This window comes from Ursus maritimus, unplaced genomic scaffold (genome assembly GCF_017311325.1).
Source record: "Ursus maritimus isolate PB19 unplaced genomic scaffold, ASM1731132v1 scaffold_14, whole genome shotgun sequence".
Classification (NCBI taxonomy): Eukaryota; Metazoa; Chordata; class Mammalia; order Carnivora; family Ursidae; genus Ursus; species Ursus maritimus.
This window is the reverse complement of record NW_024423786.1, coordinates 48,339,552-48,362,999: the sequence shown is the minus strand read 5'-3', so window position 1 is coordinate 48,362,999 and position 23,448 is coordinate 48,339,552. Positions and strand designations below refer to the sequence as shown.

The 23,448-nt window shown below is 59.6% G+C and overlaps 1 protein-coding gene across 3 annotated transcripts in view; it reads right to left on the bottom strand.

The window, feature by feature from the left end:
• Positions 1-1,017: 1,017 nt before the first annotated feature.
• Positions 1,018-23,448, bottom strand: part of CACNA1A (calcium voltage-gated channel subunit alpha1 A) — a 214,655-nt gene continuing 192,224 nt past the window's right edge. For 2 of the 3 annotated variants that reach the window (XM_040629220.1, XM_040629219.1), the window contains 12 exons: positions 21,705-21,832; positions 19,401-19,497; positions 16,759-16,864; positions 8,571-8,678; positions 8,339-8,439; positions 7,078-7,187; positions 6,827-6,965; positions 6,563-6,676; positions 5,212-5,247; positions 3,987-4,173; positions 3,411-3,661; positions 1,018-2,613 (listed from right to left, as the gene is read on the bottom strand). In XM_040629220.1, the coding sequence (XP_040485154.1) occupies positions 1,903-2,613; positions 3,411-3,661; positions 3,987-4,173; positions 5,212-5,247; positions 6,563-6,676; positions 6,827-6,965; positions 7,078-7,187; positions 8,339-8,439; positions 8,571-8,678; positions 16,759-16,864; positions 19,401-19,497; positions 21,705-21,832 (2,088 nt within the window). In that variant the 3' untranslated portion in view covers positions 1,018-1,902. Of the gene's footprint in view, positions 2,614-3,410; positions 3,662-3,986; positions 4,174-5,211; positions 5,248-6,562; positions 6,677-6,826; positions 6,966-7,077; positions 7,188-8,338; positions 8,440-8,570; positions 8,679-16,758; positions 16,865-19,400; positions 19,498-20,375; positions 20,473-21,704; positions 21,833-23,448 lie in introns of all 3 variants that reach the window. The other variant, XM_040629218.1, reaches the window with a different exon arrangement.

Below are 23,448 nucleotides of genomic sequence, written 5' to 3'. Positions count from 1 at the left end.
GAGGACCACCCACCTCTCTGTGTCTATAGATTTTGTGGGATTCTCTGAAGCCCTTTCGAGGGATACCAGGAGCTGCTCTTTCAGACCAAAGAAAGGCCTCTTAGCTCAAGTTGAACAAGGGGTTATAACTGGCCTTCTGCTCCCCTGAATCTACACAGCCCTCTGACTTCCTAATCCCACTGGCTCTAGTTTTGTAGCTTCTGCCCGTATTCACGGAAACATTCACGGACTAGGCAGGGAGGTGAGGTCCTGGGGATGGGGGCAGGCTGGGAGTCGTCTGCATCTTCGTCTGTGGGGCCGGCTTCCGGAAGTCTGGAGTGGGGGTGTACAGGCAGGTGCCCTGGGTGGGCTGGAAGGGGGACAGAGGGAAGGCTGTCAGTCCCTTGTGTAAGAACCCCACCTCCATCTGTACCTCTGCTCGGCTGCCTGCGTCTTGAGCTGGCCAGGGACCATCCCCTGCCCCCATGGGGGGACTGCGCTGACCTTTGACCTCTAGCACTCCCCACTGCCAGGGTGTTTCCAATAGGAGTTCTGCTTGGGGCCTCACAGGTGGTGCCTAGGGTCCCCCTGGCCCCATCACGCAGGATGGTCATGCAGGATGGTTGATCTTCCAGAATGGTTACTTTTAGGTAGAACCTGATGGGCAGGCTGACAGCCGGAGACCTGGATGCCCGAGGGTGGACGCCAGGGGGTGACAGTGGGGTGGGGGGACTGCTCCGCCTTCCAGCCAGGACAGCTGGCAAGGACCTGGCTAACATCTTTGGCCTTTGCTTTCCTGGGCTTGTTAAGGCAGCCAGGATTTCTAGAGCTCTGGCCACCAAGCGCGGTGAGGAACAGAGCTTGTCCGCCTTGTTCTTTGCTGGCTCTGGAGCAACCCAGACGTCGCAAAGACTGGATGACTAGAGAGTCACAGCTTTCTTAGCTACTTTCAAACACTTTCAAAGGGTCTTCTTCCACCTTCCCCCAAAGAGGCCCGGGGAGCACTTTGCAGAAGGATAAAGACCAGTCCAATCAAAAGCCCTTTGATTCAACTTTTTTATTTTTTTTTTTCTTTTTGAATGTCATGCAGTAATTCACAGTCCCAAGCCCACAGTTTTCAAACAAGGTAGGAAAAAGGAAAAAAGAAGCAAAGGAAATCGGTGGTGGTGGTTTTTTTTTTTCTTTTGTTATTTCAAGCAGGACCAAATGTCAGAAAAAATGCTTCTTTTCTCAATCATTAATTTTTTTGTCCTTTTTAAAATTGTTTATTTTTTTAAATTGATTTCTGCAGGCAGTAATAGTAGGGTTTGGTATAACCAGCAAGCACTCCTGTGTGTGTCTGAGAACGTGTGTGGGGTGTGAGTGTCTGGTGGAGGTCTGTGTGGGACGCTGGGTTTCGGCTTCACTTCTGGCTTCTCCGCCACACACGGGCCACCAGCTCGCGTTCACCAGGGAAAGGAAAGATTCGATTGAGATGATAAAACTCATCAATAGAAGCGATTTTTTTTCTCCCCGTTTTTCTTTTAAAAATGTTTTTTTTTTTTTTTAATTTCCATTTCCCCAAGGTTCTCCAAAAATGGCTGAGTTAATTCGAATCCCTTGGCTGTGTGGTTTGTCTGCCCCCGAGGGCCCCCGTCGTGGGTGGGGGAGTCGGGGTTGGGTGGGGGGCGCATCACTGCCCAGGAGCGGCTTTTCCGGCCGAGGGTCTTTGCGGGACACTCTGGTGTGTCCGGGTCCTGGGGACTCCCTCCAGAGTCCGGGGTCGTCCGGCAGGTCCTCTCCTGGGCCCTCCCGGGCCTCCCCTGTGTGCTGGGCAGGTGGCAGCGAGGTGGCCCCGCGGCCTGTGCGCGGCTCCTCCCCGTGGGGCGTGTGCGTGGGGTGCGTGGGGGGGCCGGGCGGGCGCGGGTGCCACCTCGCCCGGGCTTAGCACCAGTCGTCGTCGTCGGTCTCGCTGTAGGCTTCGTGCAGGCCTTTCCGGGAGCCCGGCCCGCGGGGCCTGGCCAGTCCGTGGGCCAGGTAGTAGCCGTTGGGGAGTCGCCGGCCGTGCCGGGAAGGCGAGGCGCAGGCCGGGCCCGGGGCCCGGGGAGTCCTGGGCGAGCACGCGTGTCGCGCAGGGGGTGGCGCGTCATAAGCCGCGGCCCGGGGCTCCTCCCCGCCACCGCCGCCCGGGCCATCGGCCTCGTCGTAGTCGGAGCCCCGGTAGTAACCGTGGTGCCGGGGACCGGGGGGCCCCTCGGACGCGTGCGCGCCCGACGCCGGCCACCGCGCCCCGCCGTGGCGACACGCCCTGGGGGACTCGCTCCGGGCCGGGCCCCGCCGCTCCATCGCGGGCGAGCGGCTGCTGCCGTGGCCCCCCGCGGGCGGCCGCTCCCCGGCCAGAGGCTCGGCCGCGGGGCCCGGGTACCTCCGCGGGCCGCTGGGGGCCGCCCGGCCCGGCCGCGCCGCCGGCTGCTGCTGCTGTGGCTGCTGCTGCTGCTGTGGGGGCCCCGAGCCGCCGGCCTTACGGATCACGGGGGAATAGGACACGTGTGGCCGGGGGGTGGAGGGGGTCTGGGGGAGCTGGCGGCGTCCCCGCCGCGGAGTGCTGGTGCCAGATGTTGAGGGGGCTGGGCTTCCACTTACGGAACTACTGCCCTACACGAAAATTGAAACAAAGGAAATCAAAAAAAAAGATACAACAAAATCAACCAGAAGGAGACGGAGGAGACACAGAGGACGAGAGGGAGAGAGGGAGGGGGCAAAGGAAAACCAAAGGGGACAGGGGAGGGACCGGGAAGAGGAGGGGGGGACACAGGACATTTGAATGGAAAAAAAGGAGAAAAGCAACAAGCCACAGGGAGGAGGAGGGGGAGGAGGAGGAGGAGGAGGAGGAGGAGGAGGAGGAGGGGAGGAGGAGGGAGAGACAAGGAGGGAGGGGAAGTCAAAAACCAACACAACAAAGTGAAAAGAGAAATGAGAAATGGAGTTTTGTAAGTTCCGGGGTTAAATAGCAGAAGTTTCAAAAATTACTCACAGGCGTCCAGAGGACAGAAATCATAATCGAAACAAAAACGGAAGCCGGGTTAAAGGAAAGCAAAAGGCAGCAGGCAGCCAGCGGGGGCGTGAGCTGTGAGGACCTCGCTGGCCAGAAACTCAAACGTGATCCACAACCAAAGAGGAAGCAGCTGCGGGGCAGGGGAGGGGGCGGCAGGCGGGCAGGGGGGCTGGGGGGGCAGAGTGGGGAGCCAGAGTGGCTGGGGGCAGTGCCTACCCCTGCCCGGTTCCCCTGGGGCTTGGGGACCCCCAATGGTGGGCAGGGTCAGAGGTCACGGGGAGAGGGGAGAGGGAGGACCCTGCCTAGAGTGGCTATCTGGTGTGCCCCTCCATGACCTCCCCCCACCCGCACTGGTCTCCCAGGGCCTCGGGTCAGGGGCGACTGGTGCCACACCCACCTGCCGGTGCGCCATGTGCTCACGGCCCTCGCTGGGCGAGCGGGACCAGCGCTGGTCCCGGGCCCGGGCCCGGCCATGGTCAGGCCGCTCCTGGGCATAGCGCTCCTTGTCGGAAGGTGGGGGGTGGTGGTGGTGGTGGTGGTGATGGTGCTGCCGATGCTTCCGGTCCTTGGGCCGGCCCCGCTCCTGGTCTCGCTCCTTAGATGGTAGGTCCCCGGACTGGGTGGTCATGCTCAGGTCTGTCCCCAAGCCTGGGCCAAGTGGGGGGGGGGGGTCAGACAAAGAGATACCGTGAAGGAGGGATAGGTGGGTGGGATGTATGCCCAGGAGGTCACCCAGGGGGTCTGCTGGCTCTGGAGAGGGGCCTCTTCCCCTGGACCGAGGAGGGCCTGGTGGGCTTCGGGGGTCTGGTACCCAGGCTCTGAGCAGCACTTGGCCCAACTTGGGGCCCCTCGGTCCTGTCCTGAGTGTCCTGTTCCCCATCCAGGCCTCTCCTTTTCTCCCTCAATGTTTGCCCTGCTCTGCCTTATCTTTCCCCCTGCCCTCCTGTCTCCTGGGTCCCGCGGGGTAGCCCACCTGTGTCCACGTCTGTGTAGCGGCCCAGGGAGCGCTCAGAGGCTCGGTGGCCACGGTCCCGGCGCCGCTGGTGGTGCCGCTGGTTCTCTTCCGGCGGCACCCTCTCCAGGGAGTAGTCGTCCAGGCGCCGGGCTTTGGGGCCCAGCACGGAGGCCGAGCGCTTCATGGGGCTGGTGTCTGAGATGGTCTGGGGGGGTGGACAGGCCAGCGGGCCAGGGTCAGCGGCCCGCACCAAGTGGTCCTGGTCTGTCCTGCCCCATCAGCCCTCGGTGACCAGTTGTGACCATCTGGGGCAGAGTACGAGTGGGCCATGGGGCTCGGCTTCTCATACGCCAGGGTCCCAGGACACCTCTGCCTCCTCCCAGGCCCATCCTGGGTTCTGGCCCGGAGGCCCCATCCGATCCCCCACTGCTGCTTCTCAGGACCACCCTGGGGGGTACCACCCAGCCCTGGGCGTCCAGCCAGGGACAGGCAGGTGCGCTGAATGGGACAGCTTCCCCCATCCAGAGAGCCATCCGGGGGCACGGGGCAGCAGCGCCCTGCATTCACTCCTGCCTACTCTCCTCCCACAGCGGCGGTCAGGCCTCCTACGTGTTCAGGGCCAGGCGCCCAGCATCCCCCTCACTGTCTTTCCTCGGGCTAGCTGGGACCAGGCTTTCCTGATCGCCCAAGTCTGGTTCCCGCACCCAGCCCTTGAGGGGCTGCTCTGGCATCTGAGGCCCTGGGGGGAACTGCTCCTCTTGGCCTGCAGCCTGGGAGCCTGCACGAGCTGCGCCTCCTGGGTCAGACCCCAGAGAGGGACCTGTGGTTCTCTGGCGCTGGGAGAGGAGAGGAGGAAGACGACACCCAGGGCTGGCCCAGCCGAGTGGCCAGTGGCACTGCAGTTTTAAGGGACATAGGGCTTCGGCACCAGAGGGTTGGGGTGGGGGGGTGTCAGGGGAACGAGGCTCTGAAAAGGAGTGGGCCAGGCGGGGCTGCAGATCAGGCTTCTCGGAAGGATGGCACCTCCTGGCTGGTGGGGGTTGGGGGGCAGCTCCCCCCCATCCCGGGAGGGCACACAGAGGACACAACACACAAGGATGGGGCTTCACAGGGGAAGGGGGCGCAGTCTGCAAAGAAAGGGTGGGGTCCAAGGGGTGGAGTAGATGACAGGACTCCCACGAGGGGGGGTGGGCGGGAAGAGGGGGCCGGAGCCCAGCTGGGAGGCGGGCGGTGCGGTACATACACTGAGGTTATTCCCACGTGGCCGGCCCCTTCTCCTCTGTCACAGCCCCACGGGATGGTGCACACAGAAAAACAGAAAGAAGAAAATAAATATAAAAGCCAGGAGGGAGAGTGAGGAGTGCTACATGGAGATGCCAGGGTTGGGGACAGGAACCTGGGCGGGGGGAGGGGGGGGCAGGGAGAAAGGGGTTAAAGTCCCTGGTGCGTGGGTGACCCCAGGCCGGGCTGGCCAGCGTCTCTCGGGCACAGAGGAGACAGACAGGAGACACCACACAGACAGACAGATGGCAGAGGCACGAGACCGACAGATGGGATGGCGTGGCCACGGCCCCTGGCCCTGGGCTCGGCCTCATGCAATGCGCCCGGCCCTGGCTCTGGCTGACACTCAAAGCTTGGGGAGGGGGGGCCGTCAGCCGGCTTGTCCCGACCCTCTCCTGGGGCCCAGCGACTCCATCCTGGGGGCGGACAGGGGGCCTGGCAGCCACATGCAGCTAGGTGCCCAAGTTCTCAGCAGCCAGAGGCCAGGTCCCTGGGCCACCCCGGCCCAGCACAGCCTTCAACCCCGTGCAGACGCCACGGCACAGCACACGGGAAGCCCGCCACAGCCAGACACGCCACCCTGCCTCCCAGGCTGGGCGGGCAGCCAGCCATGCTTCTGGCTTCTGGTGCCCCCGTCCCTGCGAGCCTGGGGCAGTGGGATCACGCCCCCCGCCCCCCCATAACCCAGTGGGCGCCGCAGCTGGGCAAAGCAGCCACACACAGACACGCACCAGGCACACGCCCCTGTCCCTCCTCGCCGGCCCCCACAAAGACCAGATGGGAAATACAAACCCCAGCTGCCCCCAGGCCCACCCCACACTCTGCTACCGGGTCCTAGGACCCGCCAAATTCCCGATAGCAGACCCGTGTGCACGCGTGTGCGTTCATGTGTGCAGTATGAGCACATATGCACGTGTAGTGTGTGTGCGTGCGTGTGTGTGTGTGTGTGTGTGTATTCTTGATTGCAGCTCACCTGGCCCCGACAACCCCCCCCCACACCCCTACATGCCCTCCGCATCCTCTTGCCTGGGCACCTCCAAACTGGGTGGAGGGAAAGCACTTGGCAGTGACGGCTGTATCCTGCCCCAGGGGGAGCCCCTTCCCCTCTCTGCCCTCCATCAGGGAGGAGGTAAGAGGGCCAGGTCTTTCGGGCACCCCAGTGTGGCCAGGAAGGGTGGCAGGGCCTGCCCCCTGCTGCCAAGGGTGCAGGTGGCCTCACCCAAGCCTGGGTCCCAGAGGACAGAGACGCCCTGGGCTGCGTGTTGGACCCCAGGGGCCCGAGTCCAGCCCCGGGGGTGGGTGAAAGCCCTCACCTGGTTCTCCGCGGGGAGGCGGGGCATGGAGGCGGCCCGGGCCTGGCCTTCCATGGGGAGGTAGCGCTCACTGTCAGAGTAGCCGTCTCTGCCCATCTCTCGCAGCTCCACGGACTGTGGGACAGAGTGAGAGGCCAGGTGAGTCCTGCGGCCCAACCGTCGGGCCTCGGGGGTGGCCTGGTGTGTATGTGGCTGCGGCTGTGGGGCCCGCACCTGTTCCTCCTGTACTCCTTGGGCCTGGGAGGTGGTGGGGGACAGAGGTACCTGGGAGTTGGGCTGGCTGTTGGGCATGTCAGTGGGAGGCCCCCGCTCTGGGCTCCATGTTCCTGTCTTCTGGAACATCTCCTGGGCTCGCTGGGTCACCCAGGACGGGCTCTCCTTGATGCTGCTTTCATGAGCCATCCTGTGTGGGGGGACAGAGGGCAGGGTGGCGGGGGGCACCCCAGGGGTGTCCGCGTGGGAGAATGGCACCCCCTGCCCTCCCATCCCCACCTCCTGGCCAGAGCCACACTCACAGGCCTCCACCTGGGTCCAGCTGGGAGGAGGGAAGGGCGTTCTGGCCGGGCCCCCCCTCCTGTGTTGGAGACGGGGGCTCCATGCGCTGGAACATGAGTGGCGTCCGGTTCTGGAGAGGCAGAGAGCGATGTGTGGGCACAGGGTGGAAAGGCAGGGAGCGGGCTGGGGAGGGTGTTCAAGGCTCAGGGTCCGGCCAGAGCTGCAGCTGAGAGAGAGCTGGGATGTTGTGCAGAGGATGCTCCCCACTCCCGCACTCCCCCAGCCCCCCTAGCCCAAGACATTCTTGACACCCCAGCACACACACACACACACACACACACACACGCACACTCACACTCAGGTTCCATCCAGCAGCCAGTCCGCTAGGCTCCTCCTTGCAAGTCCACGCAGAATGTGATCACTTCTCACCCAGGTCTGGCCCTCCCAGGGCTCCCTGCTCCAGCCCTTACCCGCCATGGCCACCAGGGGGCGCCAGCGATCACCAGCGTGTGCTCACTTCCCTCCTCTAAGAGGAGCCCCGAGGAGCTCCCGTCTGACCCAGAGCAAAAGTCAAAATTCTCCCCAGGGACCCCAAGGCTCTACCTAGTCTGCCCTGTCACCTCCCCACCCTTGTCTCCACTCTTTTTTGAACTCAACACCCTGAGTTCAAGACCGGAGCTGAGATCATGAGTCCGACGCTTTACTGACTGAGCTACCCAGGCGCCCCCTCGCCGCCACTCTTGCTCACTGTGTTCTGCCGTATTGGCCATTGGCCGTATCGCTGTTCTCCAAACTCAAAGTCCTGCCGCAGGGCCTCTGAGGGGGCTGTTCCCTTTGCTGGAGTGCTCTTCCCTCAGATATCTACGTGGCTCACTCCCTATCCTTTTCCTTCGGGTCTCTGGACATCACCTCCTCAGGGAGGCCTCCCTGATCACCTGTTTCAAAACTGCATCCCTCTCCCCCAGCACTCCTTCTCATGGCATTTACTGTTTCCTGCCATGTAAGTCATTTTCCCCAACTGGAATGTCTGCTTCACAGGGATTCTGGTCTGTTTTGCTCACGGTTGCATCCCCAGGGCTGAGAACAGTGCCTGGCACACAGTAGGTGTCCAATAAGTGTTGGCTGAATTGATGAATTTATCCAGGCCACCTCCTGGGCACAGCCCTACTTTCCGGTGACCTGTCCTGGGTCCTGGCCACTCCCCGCTGTTCTGGTTTGTCACTGTGGGGCCCATAGGGCAAAGGGCACGAGAGGGGAGGGTGCCAGGGCCCAGGGCCATACCTGCTCCTCGCGCAGGGCCTGCAGCTTCTTGGCCTTGCTCTGCCGGTAGTACTCCATAATCATCATGGCCGCGTAGATCTTGCCCACGGTCAGGTCTGTGGCTGCGGGCAGAGGGCGAGCTCACCGTGGGTGCGGGCTCTGTAGGCACCAGCCCAGCCCCTGCACCCGCCTCCTCTCTCCCCACCCCCGTCCGTCCTGGAGGGGCAGAGCCCAGGCCAGGCGAGGCTCTTACACTTGTGAGGGGTGACCAGCAGGTCCAGTGTCTTCTGGGACAGGTTGGGCCAGATGGCCATCATCTCCTTCCTCAGCTCAGCGTCCATCTGCTGTTTGTCGGCTCCGCCTGCAACGTGGGCACAGAGAGGCCCTGACTGCCTGCCTGGGTGTCAGCCAGCCTCCGGGGCAGCTGGAAAGCCGGCAACTCCTGCCAGCTCAGGCTTCCCACGGGTCACCAGTTCCCTGGGGGCTTGTCCCAGGGGAGGAATCACCATGTGGGCTCCGGTCCGTGTCAGGGCTAGGGCCGTGGAGTTGCTGTGTGGGGGACAGTCAGCAGCAGGAGGAGTGGGACGGCACAGGTCCTAGCCTGGCTCCCACTTACCGACTGCGCGGCCCAGGTCTTAGTCTACCACTGTGTGCCTCAGTTTTCCCATCTGCAAAATGGGATGACAGCAGTAGGCCCTACCTCACCGAACGTTTGACGATCAAAGCAGTTCATACGTGTGTAGCTTTAGGACAGTGTCTGCCATAGAATTACTGCGACAGCGGCCCATGGGTCTGAGGCGGGGCCTGAGGTAAGCCCCGGAGAGGCCAGGCTGTCCCAGAGCTGTCCCGATGGGGGATGTTTCGCCCTCAACCAAGTGTCCCCTCCCATGGACGTGACCCCTAGCCACAGACGATCCCTGATCCCTCACCCCGGCCACCGTGGTCATTAAGGCTCTTTGCCAGTGATTCCTGGTCCATCCTGCCTGACTGCGCGGGAGCCTGACTTCCCGCCCCTGTGGTTGGCCGGGGGCCATGCCAATGAGGCGTGAGCGCGGGCACAGGGAGCTGCCCCTTCGGGGCCAGGGCATTTAGTGGCCAGTAAGGGACACTCCTGCGTTCTTTTTCTAAAACTCTGTTACGGTGGCTGGTGAACAGAGCCCACTGCCAACCCAGGAAGGGCATGGAACAGGAGTGGGAAGCAAATCTTAGTGGGCTGGAGACCCCGGGGCTGTTGCAGGGACACGTTCTCCTCCATCTTGGCTGCTATGCCAACCCGGCCGCCAATTCTACTTCCGTTTCAGATGCCCCAACTCTGGGCACAGGGACACCGGCCCAAACTTCTACCAGCAGGTCTGGAGGGACAGAGCTAGAGCAAGGGTCAGAAGGCCCCCTGTTGGGCCAAATATTAACCCTGTAGTTGCTGAATTGGGTGGGGGGGCATTCCGGGGGGGGGAGGGGCAGGGGCCGGTACCAGCCAGCAGAGAAGTGTTTCAGGGTGCTGCAGCCATCCCCTGGGGCCTGCCGGCTGCTTAGCTGCTCCTGGCCTCAGCACCCCCATCATCCCGCTCTGCCTCCACTCCTTGTGGAGCTGTCCTTGCCCAGCGTCTGCCCTCTCGGCCCTTCCATTTCCCCCGCCCGCCCCCTGCACCGCCGCTCGAGCCCCTCCTCCTCCGCAACCGTGGGTCAAAGCACAGACTTCTGCCGGGCACTGTCTGGAGTTTTCACTCATCTTCGCCCGTGTAACTGTGACCCTGGACACGGGTGTCTTTATGTGGGAAAGATCCTTCAGAAGGGCCTTTTTGCTACTGCGCAGGGAAAGCTCAGAACCTGTTCTGGAGCGAGAATATCGAGGCCACGCGGGACGGACCGGCTTGGACTAGCACAGGAGCCTCTGCTCCGGGCTCCGTGTCCGCTCCCCGCCTCCGCCACCAGAGGGCGCCTGTGGCCGTCCGAGTCAGTCCCGTGCCGCCTCTGCTCCCAGCCCTCGGCGCTCTGCCATTCCCTCGCTCCTGTGATTGCCCAAGTCCTCAACCGGAGCCCACAAGGCCCCCCGGCCTCATTTCCTCTACTTCCTCCCTTGCGCACTCGGTTCCAGACACACCAAGCTCGCTCGCTGTTTCTCAAACATGCCAGGCACGGTCCTGCCTCAGGGCCTTTGCTCAGGCTATGTCCTTTGCCAGGATCGTTCTTTCTACGAATGTCTGTGTGGCTCCCTTCCTCACCTCCTTCAGGTCCCTGCCCAAACCCAGACAGGTCAAGCTGGCCTTCCTCCCTGAAACAGCCCTCCCCCATCCTCTTGAAGGCGCTTCTCCTGCTTTATTTCTCTTCCTACAAATCACCTCATGTTGTTGTTCCCCATCTCACCCACTAGAGGGCGAACTCCATGGTCTGGTCTTTACACGACTGGTGATGCAGGGGGCTGTGGTCGCTGGGGCCAAGCCGCATGGGGTGGGGCTGATTCGTGGGTCAGGACTCAGGCTGGGAAGTCAGGACTATCCTCGGAGACCCTGCGGGAAAGTCCCCTGTGCTGTTAAGCTCTCAAGACCCTTCACCTAACCTATAGCTTGTCTTTCCTTATGGGAAGCAGCTGGAATGAACAGCTGTCTGCTGTCCGCTGTAGCCAAGTGAGATGCCCGGGGGCTGTGTGGCTCCTTCTCAGAGACCCAGGAAGGGAAAAAAGAGAACATGGCATTTTCTATTAAAAGTCACTTTCTCCTTCCAGCTTATTATGTTTCCTGTTCCTCGTGAAAAAAAGGAACACACCTGCCATCAAGGACTGAATTTTGTCCCCCCCCCCGAATTCATGTTGGAGCCCTAATCCCCAATGTCACTGCATTCACAGGTAGGGCCTCTAAAGAGGTAATTAAAGTTACATGAGGTCATAAGGGTGGTTCCTGATCTGAGAGGACTGGTGTCCCTGTAAGACAGAGACACCAGGCCATGTGAGGACACAGCAAGAAGGTGGCTGTCTACAAGCCGAGGGGAAGGCCTCAGCAGGAACCAACCCCACTGGCACCTTGACCTTGGACTTCCAGCCTCCCACCATGAGAAAATAAATTGTGGAAGCCGCCCCGTCTCTGGTATTTTGTTACGACAGCCCGGGCAGACGGCTGCGCCCGCTCTTGGCATGCGAGTTAGGTAAGGGAGTCTGCGCAGGGTTTCTCAACCTAGTTAGCACCGTGGACACTTGGGGCTGGATCATTCTCGGTTTGGGGGTCATCCCAGGCACCGTAGGGTGGAGAGCGGTCTCCCTGGCCTCCACGTTCTAGGTACTAGTGGCACCTCTTTCCCCAAGTCCTGACAACCATACTGTCCCTAGACATTGCCAAGTGTCCCCTGGTTGAGAACCACTGTTTCTGCTTCAACTCACTGGGAAGTCTCCCATTCAGGACTGTCATTCACATTTAAACAAAGGGAAAATTCTTGAGGGGGGTGGATTTCAAGGTGGCCTCCAGCTGGGGTCCTGGGGTTCCCTCCAGACTGATTCAGTCTTATTCCTCCCCCAGGTACAGAATTACAACACCCGGGGTGGGGGGTGGGGGGTGGGGGCAGGACAAGCAAGTCCTCCTGGATGCAGACAACAGTCCCCACAAACCAGTTGTGTCCCAGGGTTTATCGTTCTGGGGTCCTCCCCTCCCCCATCCCACCCTGCATGATGCTGGTCTCAGAGTCTGTCCCTGCAAGACATGTGACTGCATCCCTGGCCTCTACACCCCCCTAGATGTGACAACCAAAAATGTCACCAGACCTTGCCCATGTGCCTTGGGGGCAGGATTGCGCCCTGCTGACCTAGGGTTTACCCCTCCCCTACCGGAATCCCCAGGCCACACCCCTGCCCCCCCATTGTTTCCACTGCATGCCTCACCTTCCAACGGTACATACTCTGAGCATTCATCATGTTATTGTTTGTCGCCTGTTTGTCTGCAGCCCCAGGAGGGCTGGAGGTTCATTGGTCTTTCAGGGCTGTGTCCCACATACCAACCACAGGGCTGGGCATACAGCAGGCACTCAACGAATGCTCTCCTTCAGTAAGCCATGGCCAACATGGTAGGAGGTCACCCTCTCTGGTGCACGCGGGGCAAAAGCCTTTTAGCTCCCACGAGGCCCATCCCAGAACCTTCCAGAATATGGCAGATCCCACCTGCAGAGAGAGTCTGGTCTTTGGGGGGGGGGATTAAAGGGCAGGACAGTGGCCTTTTGGCCGGTCAGCCATGTGGAGTCCTGAATGGCCCTGGGTGGGGTTAGACCACACTGTGGCCCTTTCTAAGACAATGGCAGGAGGCACTCCTGTTTTGGGAAGCTGAGGTCCCCCTACAACCAGTGGCATGTCAGGGCTGAGACCACGCAGACACGGGGGATGCCAGGCAGGCACAGAGATGTCTGGTACTAGTTGGCTCTGGGTTTATCTTTCCAGCCAGTAGCGCACAGGGGCTCCGTGTTTATACAGCTCTGTGTGCTCCCCCTGGAAGTCGGAGCGTTAGCGTGCAGCTGGGGGTGTGGGTCTGCTAACTGGGTTTCCGTCTGTTCAGGTGTTTGGCTCTGCCCTCAGTGCCTGGCCAGGGGAAGCAGGAGGGCAGGGGGGCAATGAAGGGACACAGACGGAGTCCCTTGGAGGAAGAATTCAGGGGTTCAGACACGACATCAAGGAAAAAGAGAAACATGAAGAGAGAAGGACTTTCCCCAAAGATGAGCTTCTGCTGGGTGTGGAGAAGAGAGGGGTGGGGAGGAGGGAGAGACAGACAGAGGACGGAGAGGGACGGACAGAGAGGGGACACAGAGGCGAGCAGAGGGAGCTGCCCCCTCTCTCCCAAGTATCTAGCTAAGAATGGCCTCCCAGTTTTTGGAGGAGCTGAATGACCGAGGTTAATCCGTTCTCCCACGCTGCCCCCTGCCCGCTGGAAACGAGCTCAGTGTGTTTAGAAGTAAATCGAGCTGCTGAAAAAGAAAGTGTTACACTCTCAGCCTGCCTGAGACTCACTTCAGCCAAAAAGGCTGTGGCTGTCATCACTGTTGTAACTGTTCCCCAAGCACTTCCTGAACCCCGGAGACTGGCTCAGCTGCTCCCCGTGGAGCTCCAGCAGGGCCTGGTGCCCTCACCAAGGTCAGGACAAGGAGAGGTGCCTGGCTCCGAGACGCGGGGGCATGACCCTCCGGGAACTGAGTAGCGTCCTGCGTGGGAGTGCCAACGGCAACAGCGGAACTCAGGCACATTCCCAGGAGCCTTTGAGATCCTCAGGTGGGGAATCTGGTGGGTGTCGTAGTGTCTGGCCTGACTGGGGTCTCACAGAAGGTGTCCTCATGGTAAAGGACAACTCAGAAGGTTGTCCAAACCCTACACGTTCCATAAGAAAGGACTGCTCCCTGACCGGCTCCTGGGAGGTCCCCTCTAACTCCTTAGAGTGTCCTGTGGGATGAAAGTGTCTTTGTTTATCTGAGGGCCTCGGGCACACAGTTTACCCCAACAATGGGATTTACCGTGGGGGCCTTGGGCCGTGTGACCCACTGTTAGTGTGACCTCTGGAGGGGCTGGAGTCTCAGGGACTAAGATCAGCCCACACGACCCACCCCCAGCACACACTCTGGTCACGAAAGCTGGGTGGGCTTCCGTGCTTGGCCGCACTTCATCTGGGCTGTCACGCCCTGTTTCTGGGGGCATCAGTGCTGCCCACGAGACTCCACTGGGAGGGGACACCTGGAAGATTGCACCTGGTCTCCCCTGGACCCTGACCCCTGTGCCTCTGCTTTCCAGATTTTAACCGGTATCCTTCTGTCATAGTAAACCGTAACTGTGAGTCCAACAGTGCCTCTTGGTTCTGAGTCTTTCTAGGGAATCACTGAATTCGAGTCTTGAGTTCTCTCAGGACCCCTGAACAGGTCCCCAGAGAGAAACAGCAGCTGGGTCACAAAGGCATCGCAGACCAAGAGTGGGTGCACTCTTAGACCCATTTTATAGGTGACAGAAGCATGACAGGCAGAATTCTAAAGCTGCCCCCGCCTCCTGCCCCAAGATTCTGGTTATTTGATCAAATGCTACCCTAGGGACTGCCTGGAAAGGCCTTTGCAAATCTAATTAAAGTCCCAAGTCAGCCGACTGTAAGATACAGGGCTTATCTGGGTGGGCCTGACCTAATCAGGTGAGCCCTTGCAAATCTGAGTGCTTTCTCCAGCTTGTGGCAGGAGAGGTCAGACAGATTTGGAGTACACAAAAGATGAGCTGCACTGCACCCCTGGGAGCTAAGTGCAGCCTCTGGCTAAATGCCAGCAATGAAACAGGCCTTCAGTCCCACAGCCACAAGCGACTGAATTCTGCCCCCACCTGAATGAGTCTGGAAGTAACATTTCCCCCCAGTGCTTCCAGAGAAGAGCCCAGCCTGGCCGACAGCTTGATTTCAGCCTTGTGGGACCCTGGAGAGCCCAGCTGGGCCCGCCTGGACTTCTGACTGACAGGACTGAGAGCTCCTAAGTGGGTGTTTTAAGCTGTTACATTTGTGGTCGTTTGTTACGTGGCGTAGGTAGCTAATACGTGGACTGAGGCTTGGAGGGGGTGAGATCACCTGCTCAGGTTTATGGCGAGGACAGGGCAGGGCAGGTGGGCGAGATGAGCCCACAGAACATAACTCTCTCACTTGATTATAAGAAATCTGCTGCCTGCCCTTCTGCTTCCTCCCCTCCCTGGGCTGGGACGTGGACCAGTTTCAACCACAATGACATGAAAACAGTCTTGGGAGTGCAGAGCCACAAACGGCCAGAACCTGGGCCCGGACTTCTGCCGGGCACCAAGCTGCCTGGTAGGCTTGAACCGCTCACGTCTGACTTACTGCATGAGAAAGAGTTTCCAGGCTGTGCTGGACGAGGGCCTGATCCCCCGCCCCCACTTCTGCCCTCCCCTGGGCCTTATCTTTGCTCTGATTCTCTCTTGCTATGGGGTGGGGGGGGGCTCCTTCTGCTCTCTGAACCATCACCTGCACACTTCCTGGCTAAGTCTGTCTGTCCTCAACCTACCCTCCTCTGCTGGGCATGTCCCAGTGGAAGCCGCTGACTTCCCTCCTGGAAACCTTCCACCTTTCCAGCAACTGCTGGCCTTAGCTCTTCCTCCCCCACTTCCCCTCGGGATCCTGGAATGAACGTGGGTCCCTGAAGTTCTGTCTTCCTTCCTCTTGACCTCCCGGTGGCTTCAGCTGGTGGAACCCTGACCCCTCTCTTTAGCCCCCCGATTTCCTGCCTGGTGCTGGACGATGCACTCAGCCTTCTGCCAGCCCCTGGGCCCCCTGATGACCTGCGTGCACCTTTCTCTCTGCCCTGTTGTCCCGTCAGCTGCCAAGTCACATTGGGGCTACTGGCAGGCCTCCAAACCCCATTCCAGGCGTTGGGGTGGGCTTGGCCCCTCCCCCAGAACTGCCTGTCACAAAATCCACGGGTCACTCTTGGTCCTTGTCAGTGTCTGACACGCTGGAGACACCCTCCAGGAGCCCATGCCACCTTGGCCTTCACTCACCTCCCTGGTCACCCTTTCTCAGTCGCCTCTAACCCTGCGGTGGCCCCGGGCTGTCTTTGCAGGGCGGGGGGGGGGGGGGTGTCTCTCTGCTCACACTCATCTCCCTGGAGAGCTTGTCCAGTCTCCTGTCAGCGTCTGATGCCTCCTGACTTCTCACCTTCAGCCCAGCCAGGAAAACCCATTCCTTTGCCTCCTTCAGAACCCTCCTGGGGAGGCGTCCCCCACAGGACGTATAAGCTGGAGAGTCGCCTGCTTCCTGTGTCTCCAGGCCGACACCCACCTCCTGCCCTTCCTTCACCCCAAACCTACCCCTCCCACCTTTCCCTTGTCTCAGGCAACAACAGCTCTGTCCTTCTTGCGTTTAGGCCCCAACCCCTGGGGGTGGCCTTGATTCCTCTCTTTCCTTCACACCCTACATCAGCCATTGGCTGGGTCAGCTCCCAAGAGATATCCAGAACCCAAACCCTCCATATCCCCTGAGTCTAGGCAGCCATACTGCGTGTGCCTGGATTATGCCAGTGGCCTCCACTGAGACCTCGTCCCAATCCATTCTGCCCTGTGGCCGGAGGGAGCCTGTTCACATGTGAGTCTGTCATGCACCCCCTCGCTCAGAGGGCAAGTCGGTTCAACACACCGGTGGACGGCCTCCTACCTCAGGGCCTTTGCACCTGCTGGTCCCTCTGCCTGGAGCTTTTTCTCCCCCAGGTGTCCACATGACTCCTCCGGACCCTCCTGGGAAAGCCCCTCCCACTGGAAGCGGAAGTGCCGGCGCAGGAAGCATGCACCGGGTGTTTGCCGAGGGAGTGCCTGGGTCGTGGAGATCAGGACGCAGCAGTGGCTCCTCTGATTTCAGGGGGCGAGTGGGAGCCCTGGCTGCCCATGGCTCTCCCCTCCCAGGCCCCAATTCCATTCTGTCCTACCTCTCTGCTCCCACCCCTGCCCTTACCCTTGGCGATCTTGATGTCCAGGGCCGTGCGGATCAGAGCCATGAGGGTAGAATTGAAGTGGACGGTGTTGTCATCGGCCACGGGCAGATCCATGCGAAGGAGCCTCTACAGAAAACCAAAGGCGGGGGCAGTCATTACCAGGCACCCCTCCCGGTCCCCCGTGAGCCAGACCCACACTACCCGGGGAGCCCGGGAAGAACTCTGAAGGCAGTGGCTAAGGCGCTCCCCACCCTCAGGTAACCCGTCCCCTGCACTCCCTTTACCGATTTCCCTTTGCAGCCTGCAGGGAGAGCTCTGGGGCTCTCCTAGGCCACCAGCCCCCGCCCTTCCCTCTACCGCACGCTGGACCCCAAAGCTGGCATTTCCCGGGGTGGCCCAGACCCTTCCTTGCCCTGCCCCAGAGTTCTTCTGGATGGCTCCGTGCCATTCTGACCCCAAAGAAGAAGAGCGCAAGGCGAATCGCAGCAGATCATGCAGCAGCCAGGCACAGGGGTCCACGGCCACAGCCGCCGGGGGGCCGCCGGCTCCCACCTCCACCCCCGGCTCGGCCCCGACCAGACCAGATGGGCACAGACCACATCATTCCTCTGAGAAGCAGCAGGCTGGCAGCCCCCCCGCTGACGGGGCGGCCCCTCGCAGACATGCAGCGAGGCCGTGACACACAGAACAGCAGACAGGGGTGCACATGCAGACGGAATCTCGAGACTCATTCATAGCTCCGTGGGAAGTGTTTCTCAGGGGCATGTCCAGATCTTGGCTCTGTGCGATGGCAGGGGGAAGGGTGAGGGGGCATTCCCGTGGCCCAGGGAAGAAAAGACTCCCCATGTCCCAAGCAGGGGCTCTGTCCCCTATGCTTGGTGATGTAGGAGAGGATGCTGGACTGGTGGGCACCAGACCAGGCCGAGGTGGCATGGAGATGGGGGTTGAGGGTGAGTTAGGCGTTCACTAGGGGATTCAGACACGTGTCGGCAGGAAACACAGAGCTGGAGATGGGGAGAGGGATGGCAAACCCAGAACAGAACACAAGAGAGGGACTGGGGTGGGGCAGGGAGGGAGGTGGTAGACAGAGAAACACACACAGACTGGGCTACTGTGCACAGCTGTCCAGGTTGTGCACTGCACAAAGGGCTCACCGTCTTAGAAATCATGGATTTGTATATTTAAATGACAACTTTTCAGCCTATAGCAAAGAAGTTTCTTGTTCTTGCCACATGGATGGATTACAACAATTTTCCAAGAGACAAAATGTTTTGTGGAAAGGGTGTCCTTTTCAAATTTGCACAAAGGTGCCTTATGGACTCCTGGTGGCCCTGCACAGAGACCGGGAAGGGGGTTCATGCGCATGCTCTCCCTCTCTCTCTCTCTCTCTCTCTCTCACACACACACACACACACACACACACACACACGCAGCCAAGCAGAGGCCAAGAGAAGGTACAAAAGGAAAGCTAAAGGAAGGACAGGTGCTGGGAGAGGCTTGTCAGAGATGCTGGTGGGAAAAGCTCTTCCCAGCCTTGACTGGGAAGGAGGAGGACGAGGAGGAAGAGGAGGAATGAGGTCGCAGGGAGATGGCTACTTGAGGCAGGAAGGAGGGAGGACTCTCACAGACACGGGGGGGGGGGGGGAGGGGGGGGGGGGGGGGTCAAGGTGGATGGGAGAATAGGATGATGGGGAAATTTTCTGGGAGAGGGGGCGGCAATTTTTAAGGTTATCCCTAAACTTCTCGTGGATGAGCTGGAGGGAACAGAGCATCTGTCCTTGGGTGCCAAGGGAGATTCCGGGACAGGGGTCTGGAGGGGTGGCCCAGCCCAGCCGCCTGGCGGCAGGACCCCTGCTCCTTCAGCCAGCATGCACCATCCCCCGGTCGGCCATGGTGCCTGCCCGCCCCAGGCCCCCGCCAAGGCAGCGTGCATGGCCTGCATCAGGGTGCCACGGTCCAGGGGTCCAGCTGCGGCCTGCCTGCCCACTCTGGAACAATGGAGAGGCATGTTGGGGTGTCTGGGGGAGAATGGGTGGCATAGGGGTGGGGGCTTGGGAAGCAACTTTGGGGGGGACGGAGAGGTGGAGGGAGGAGAGGCTCTGGGTACTCCTTGGGAGGTCTCGAATCCCCCAAGGCCCTAGGTCAGAGATCAGCTTCAGGTGTATGTGGGGGGCCGCTGGACCTGGGGGCTTAAGCTACAAAAGATGGTGGGGCAGGGCCTCGCCTTTTTGGGGCCAAAGCCCCTCCCCCCTGGGCCTCGAGGTACCTGCCCCGGCCTGGGCGTGGGTGTGGGGGCCGCTCTGGGTGGGCAGAAAGGAGGCGAGGTGGCGTTCCCTCTGAAGCATGTTTATGTCCAATTTGGTTCCCAGGGGACCAGGTGCAAGGGGACTGGGGGCTCCCCTCCCCCTCCCCCTGGCGTGTCGGCCATAATGGAGTCTCAAAACACCAAGACACACTCATCAGAAAAGACGGACACAGTGTGCTGCTTAGAGTCAAGGGACGGTCATGATCCAGTTACTCGAGGAGGAAAGGGAAAAAAAGAAAAAGAGGGAAAAAAAAAAAAGGAAGAGTAACTCCGGAAAAAGAGACTCGGCTGGTTGCTCCTGGTCAGCGCTGAAAAATCCCCAGTGCCCGACGCCGGTGCTCGGCCAGGGTAGACTACCTTGTAAGCCACTCTGGCCGGGCACTTCTTCCCCAGACCCAGGGGCGGAGACATGTGTCTCAGCATCTGATACATGTCCGGGTAAGGCATGCGGCCCCTGGCAGCACCGAAAACAAAACAGGGTGGGAACGGAGAACCAAAGGAAGGGGTGGGTGGAGGGAGAGGGAGAAACGGAAGAAAAAAAAAAAAAACCAAAAAAACCCAAAACCAAAACCAAACCAGAAAAAAAACAAAACAAAACAAAAAACCAACCAAACCAAAAAAACCACACGAGCCGAAAAAATAGAGAGAGAAAGATGCAGAGAACAATAAAATAGGTGTTTCAAATAAATGGAAAACAGGAGGAAAAAAATGGAAGAAAAGGTCATTAAAAAAAGGATTATTTCACTGCTCATGAGCAGGGAGAGAGAGAGAGAAAAGAGAAAAGTCAGCTTCAATTTTGACTCTGAGCTATGGTTCTGGTGGGACTTGGAGGAAAGGCGGGTTCTCATTGTGGAGGGCCTGGCACAGCTCTGGCTCAATGTTATTTTAAAAGTTGGGTCAAGTTCTCTGGTTTGGCTGAGGCTGGTCTCTGAGGGGGCCTAGACGGGGAGGGGGGGCCGGGGCGGCGGGAGGAGGGCTGCGGGCTTTGGGAGGCGAAGGGTGGAGGGGGAGAGAGTGGAGGTGATGGGGGGGGTCAATGTACAGTTCCGACCCCCCCCATGTGTCTGATTTGGGGTGCCGTTGAGACCCTGGGATGGGCAGTTTCAGCTAACAGCAAGCAGAAATGGCTGAAGGGAACAGAGAGACTATGTCCCATGCTTCATCGAGTCTACGTGACTGCATTCTGTTGCCTAAGAATTCTCTAGTTTAATGCAAGAGAGAGAGATGGCTCTGTTTTTTATATATATATATATATATATGAAATATATATATTGAAGAACCCCAAGCCACACTCATTCCATGGATGCTAGCAGGTTTTAGTGGAATTCAAACCTTGCAAGCAACCCTATGAGGACATTTCTTGCCTAAGCCGAGAGGGGGAGATATCACGCGCAATAAACTGTACATATCCTTATAATGAATCCGACCACTGAAAGGAGAAGACAGGGGTTAGTGGAAGGCGGGGCTCAGGCTGCTCCCCGCGCACGCAGCAAGGTCGTGACGCCAGGGGCTGGGGACCCCCTGGCTCTGAAGCGGTGGGGGAGACTCAGGGACGAGGGAGGGTCCCCGAGCTGTTCCCAGATAGACTGGGGGCAGAGGGTCTCGGTTGGGGTGGGCGAAAACTCTGGGCCAGGGTGGGGGTGGGATTGGGGGCTGGGGGGCCCTCCCCCAGGGCTATCTCTGTATCTCCCTTCTCCACAATCTACAGGGGCTACACTGCAGGGAGGGGGAGCTCGAGGAGTAGAGGGCAGGGGGACAGCATCCAACTGCTATGACCTAAAATCGAAAGAGGAAGAGTTAGGAACCAGCCAAAAGTCAAGCCCCCAGACCCATGGCTCACCCCAGCCTCTCGGTCTCTGGGAGGACTTGTCTAGGGCTGTGGGAACGGCAAAGCTGGGCTCCTCCCCACCTTCCTCCTGAGGCCTCCCCTCCAGCACCCCGGCTGCTGAGGGCCCCCGTTTAATGCTTTCTCAGGCCCCAGGCCCAGCCTGGACTAGACTGTCCAGTTAGCGGTCGGTGGGGGCTGAGGGTTGGGATGGTTCCTCTGAGCAGCTTCGTACTGCTTCCCACGTGCACAGGGTGGAGACGACCCTCTGGAACCCTCGCCTGTCAGTCCGTCGGGAGCACTCTGGTGCCCAAGGGTAGGAGAGCTCGCTCCCTTTGCGACCGTGGAAATGTGAGAGACCCTGAGGCCCTGTGTCTTCTGCCCTGGCCTCCTGTGATCACTGTCCAGCGCCACTGTGATCTCTCAGCCAATCCCCTCTGCCAAGGGAGCTAGGCCGGCCCCGTTCCCATCGCTCCCGGGACAGCAGAGGCTGAGAGACCGCTGGCTTCCTCCCCGGGGGCCTGGCTAGCTTGTCCTCACCATCTGGAGGCCTCTCAGTGAGGGGGAGAGTATTGGAGGCAAAATCCTCAGTGCCTGATTCCTTCCCTCATCTCCCAGAAAGCCTGGGCCTTGGGCAGGGGTGGTCCCCAACCATTTCACCTATAGTGTGTGGGGGCGCTGACTCTCATCTCTTTCCTCCAGGTTGACCCCTCGGAGATCCCAGCTACCTCCCCAGGGACCCCATGCCGCAAAGTCCGGGGCCTGACCTAGCCTCGCGGGCTCTAGTACCAGAGAAAGGTGGGCAATGTGGCTGGAGGATGCGGGTGACTCCTTACCACGCTGCGGGGTCGTACTCGGCCCAGACACGCACGTACTCATCCAGGTGGTGGGGACCCAGGATGGAGGAATCTCGGGTGAGGTACTCAAAGTTGTCCATGATGACGGCGACAAAGAGGTTCAGCATCTGTGGGGACCCCGGGGGCCGAGAGGGAGTGGGGGAGAGCAAGACACACGCAAACACACATACACGGAGGCCCAGAGAGAGAGGGAGGGAGAGAGGTAAGATGGGGAAAGGGAGATAGAGAATGAAAAAGATGGGGGGGACGGGAAGGCGAGACACACACTCACACAAGGAGCCCCAGAGACAGATGCAGAGATGGAGATGGGACAGAAAGACAGAGACCAAGATGGAGACAGAAAAATACAAAGAGACAGAGACCAACAGTGATGGACAGAGACAGAGTTGGGGGGGGGGGAGAGGCTACGTGAAATGGGGCCAACCCCAAGGGACCATCATGACCCCAAATCTTCCCACACCAGCCCCCCAACAGGGCCAAAGTCAGCACTCCATGTGGGTTGTATCCCCAGCCCCAGCACAAAGTAAGCAATCAGCAAGTATTTCCTAGATGGATGGATGGAAGGATGGACGGACAGATGAATTAATTTTCCTGCCCTCATCTGCACCTCGTAGCACCTTTTCACGTGTTCTTCTAGCCCTCAGCACATGGGAAGCTTGCATCAATTTGCCTCCAAGCCTTTGCAAATGTTGCTCCTTTACCGAACATCGAGATTTGTCTCCCCGTGGGTAGCAGCATCTGGGGAACCCCCCTCCTTTATAGGTAACAGGTCGTAGCTGGATGTGGCTGACACCCACTTTCTGGCTCCCCAGACAGTGGTCATATAACCCAGGGCTGTGATTGGTTAGGGAGAGGCACATGACCCAGGGTGGCTGATGAGAGCCTTCCCTGGGATTTGTGCTAACACCCCGGTCGCCATTTTGCCTCTACAAGGAGAAAGTCTGAGAACGAAGCCAGTGTGAGGAAGAGCAGGGAGGATGGGGTCTGCTGTCTGCATCCAGCCTCACTGGGACCTTTCCGGTACACAAGTCCGTGAACTATATATGCTGCTTACGTCAGCAAAGTTTCTGCTACTGGCAACCAATCTGGTTCAAACGTGCTCTAGTTCTTGCTCATGGTCCCTGCAGGCCACTCTTTGAAATCTTCCTTCCCTTGGTCTGAATCGCCTCATCACAGCACGTATCAGGCCACATGGCTATTACCTGTCGACTCGTCAGCCGATTGCCCCTGCAGCCTGAGACAACCGTGGTCTGTCCCTGTACCCCAGTGCCTAGCATCAGGTCCGGCACATAGTAGGTATTCAACAAATGTGTAGATAGAAACATAGTAGGTGCTTAACAAATAACCTGTAATCCTGGGCGTCCCTAACTTCAGGACTCAATTTTTAATTCATCTTCACGATATCGACTGAGCACCTGCTGTGTGCCAGGCACTGTCCTAGGTGCTGAGGATATGGCAGTGAAAAAAAAAGAAATCCCTGCCCTTGGGGGGCTGATGGTCAAGTGAAGATGTCCTCTGGGGTGCCTTCCCTTCCCAGCTGGGCTGTATTATAAGATCTTGTCCCCACATGTACCCATAGCTGCTTGGACAATGGTGGCCGTTTGACCAGGGGCTGGGCTGGCCCATTCAGACTCTCTCTCCTAGGCATTTGGAACTGGGCAATGAATGGAGCTTCGGGGTCGGCAGCTGTGGACGCTGCTGGACGGGGGGGGGGGGGGGGGGG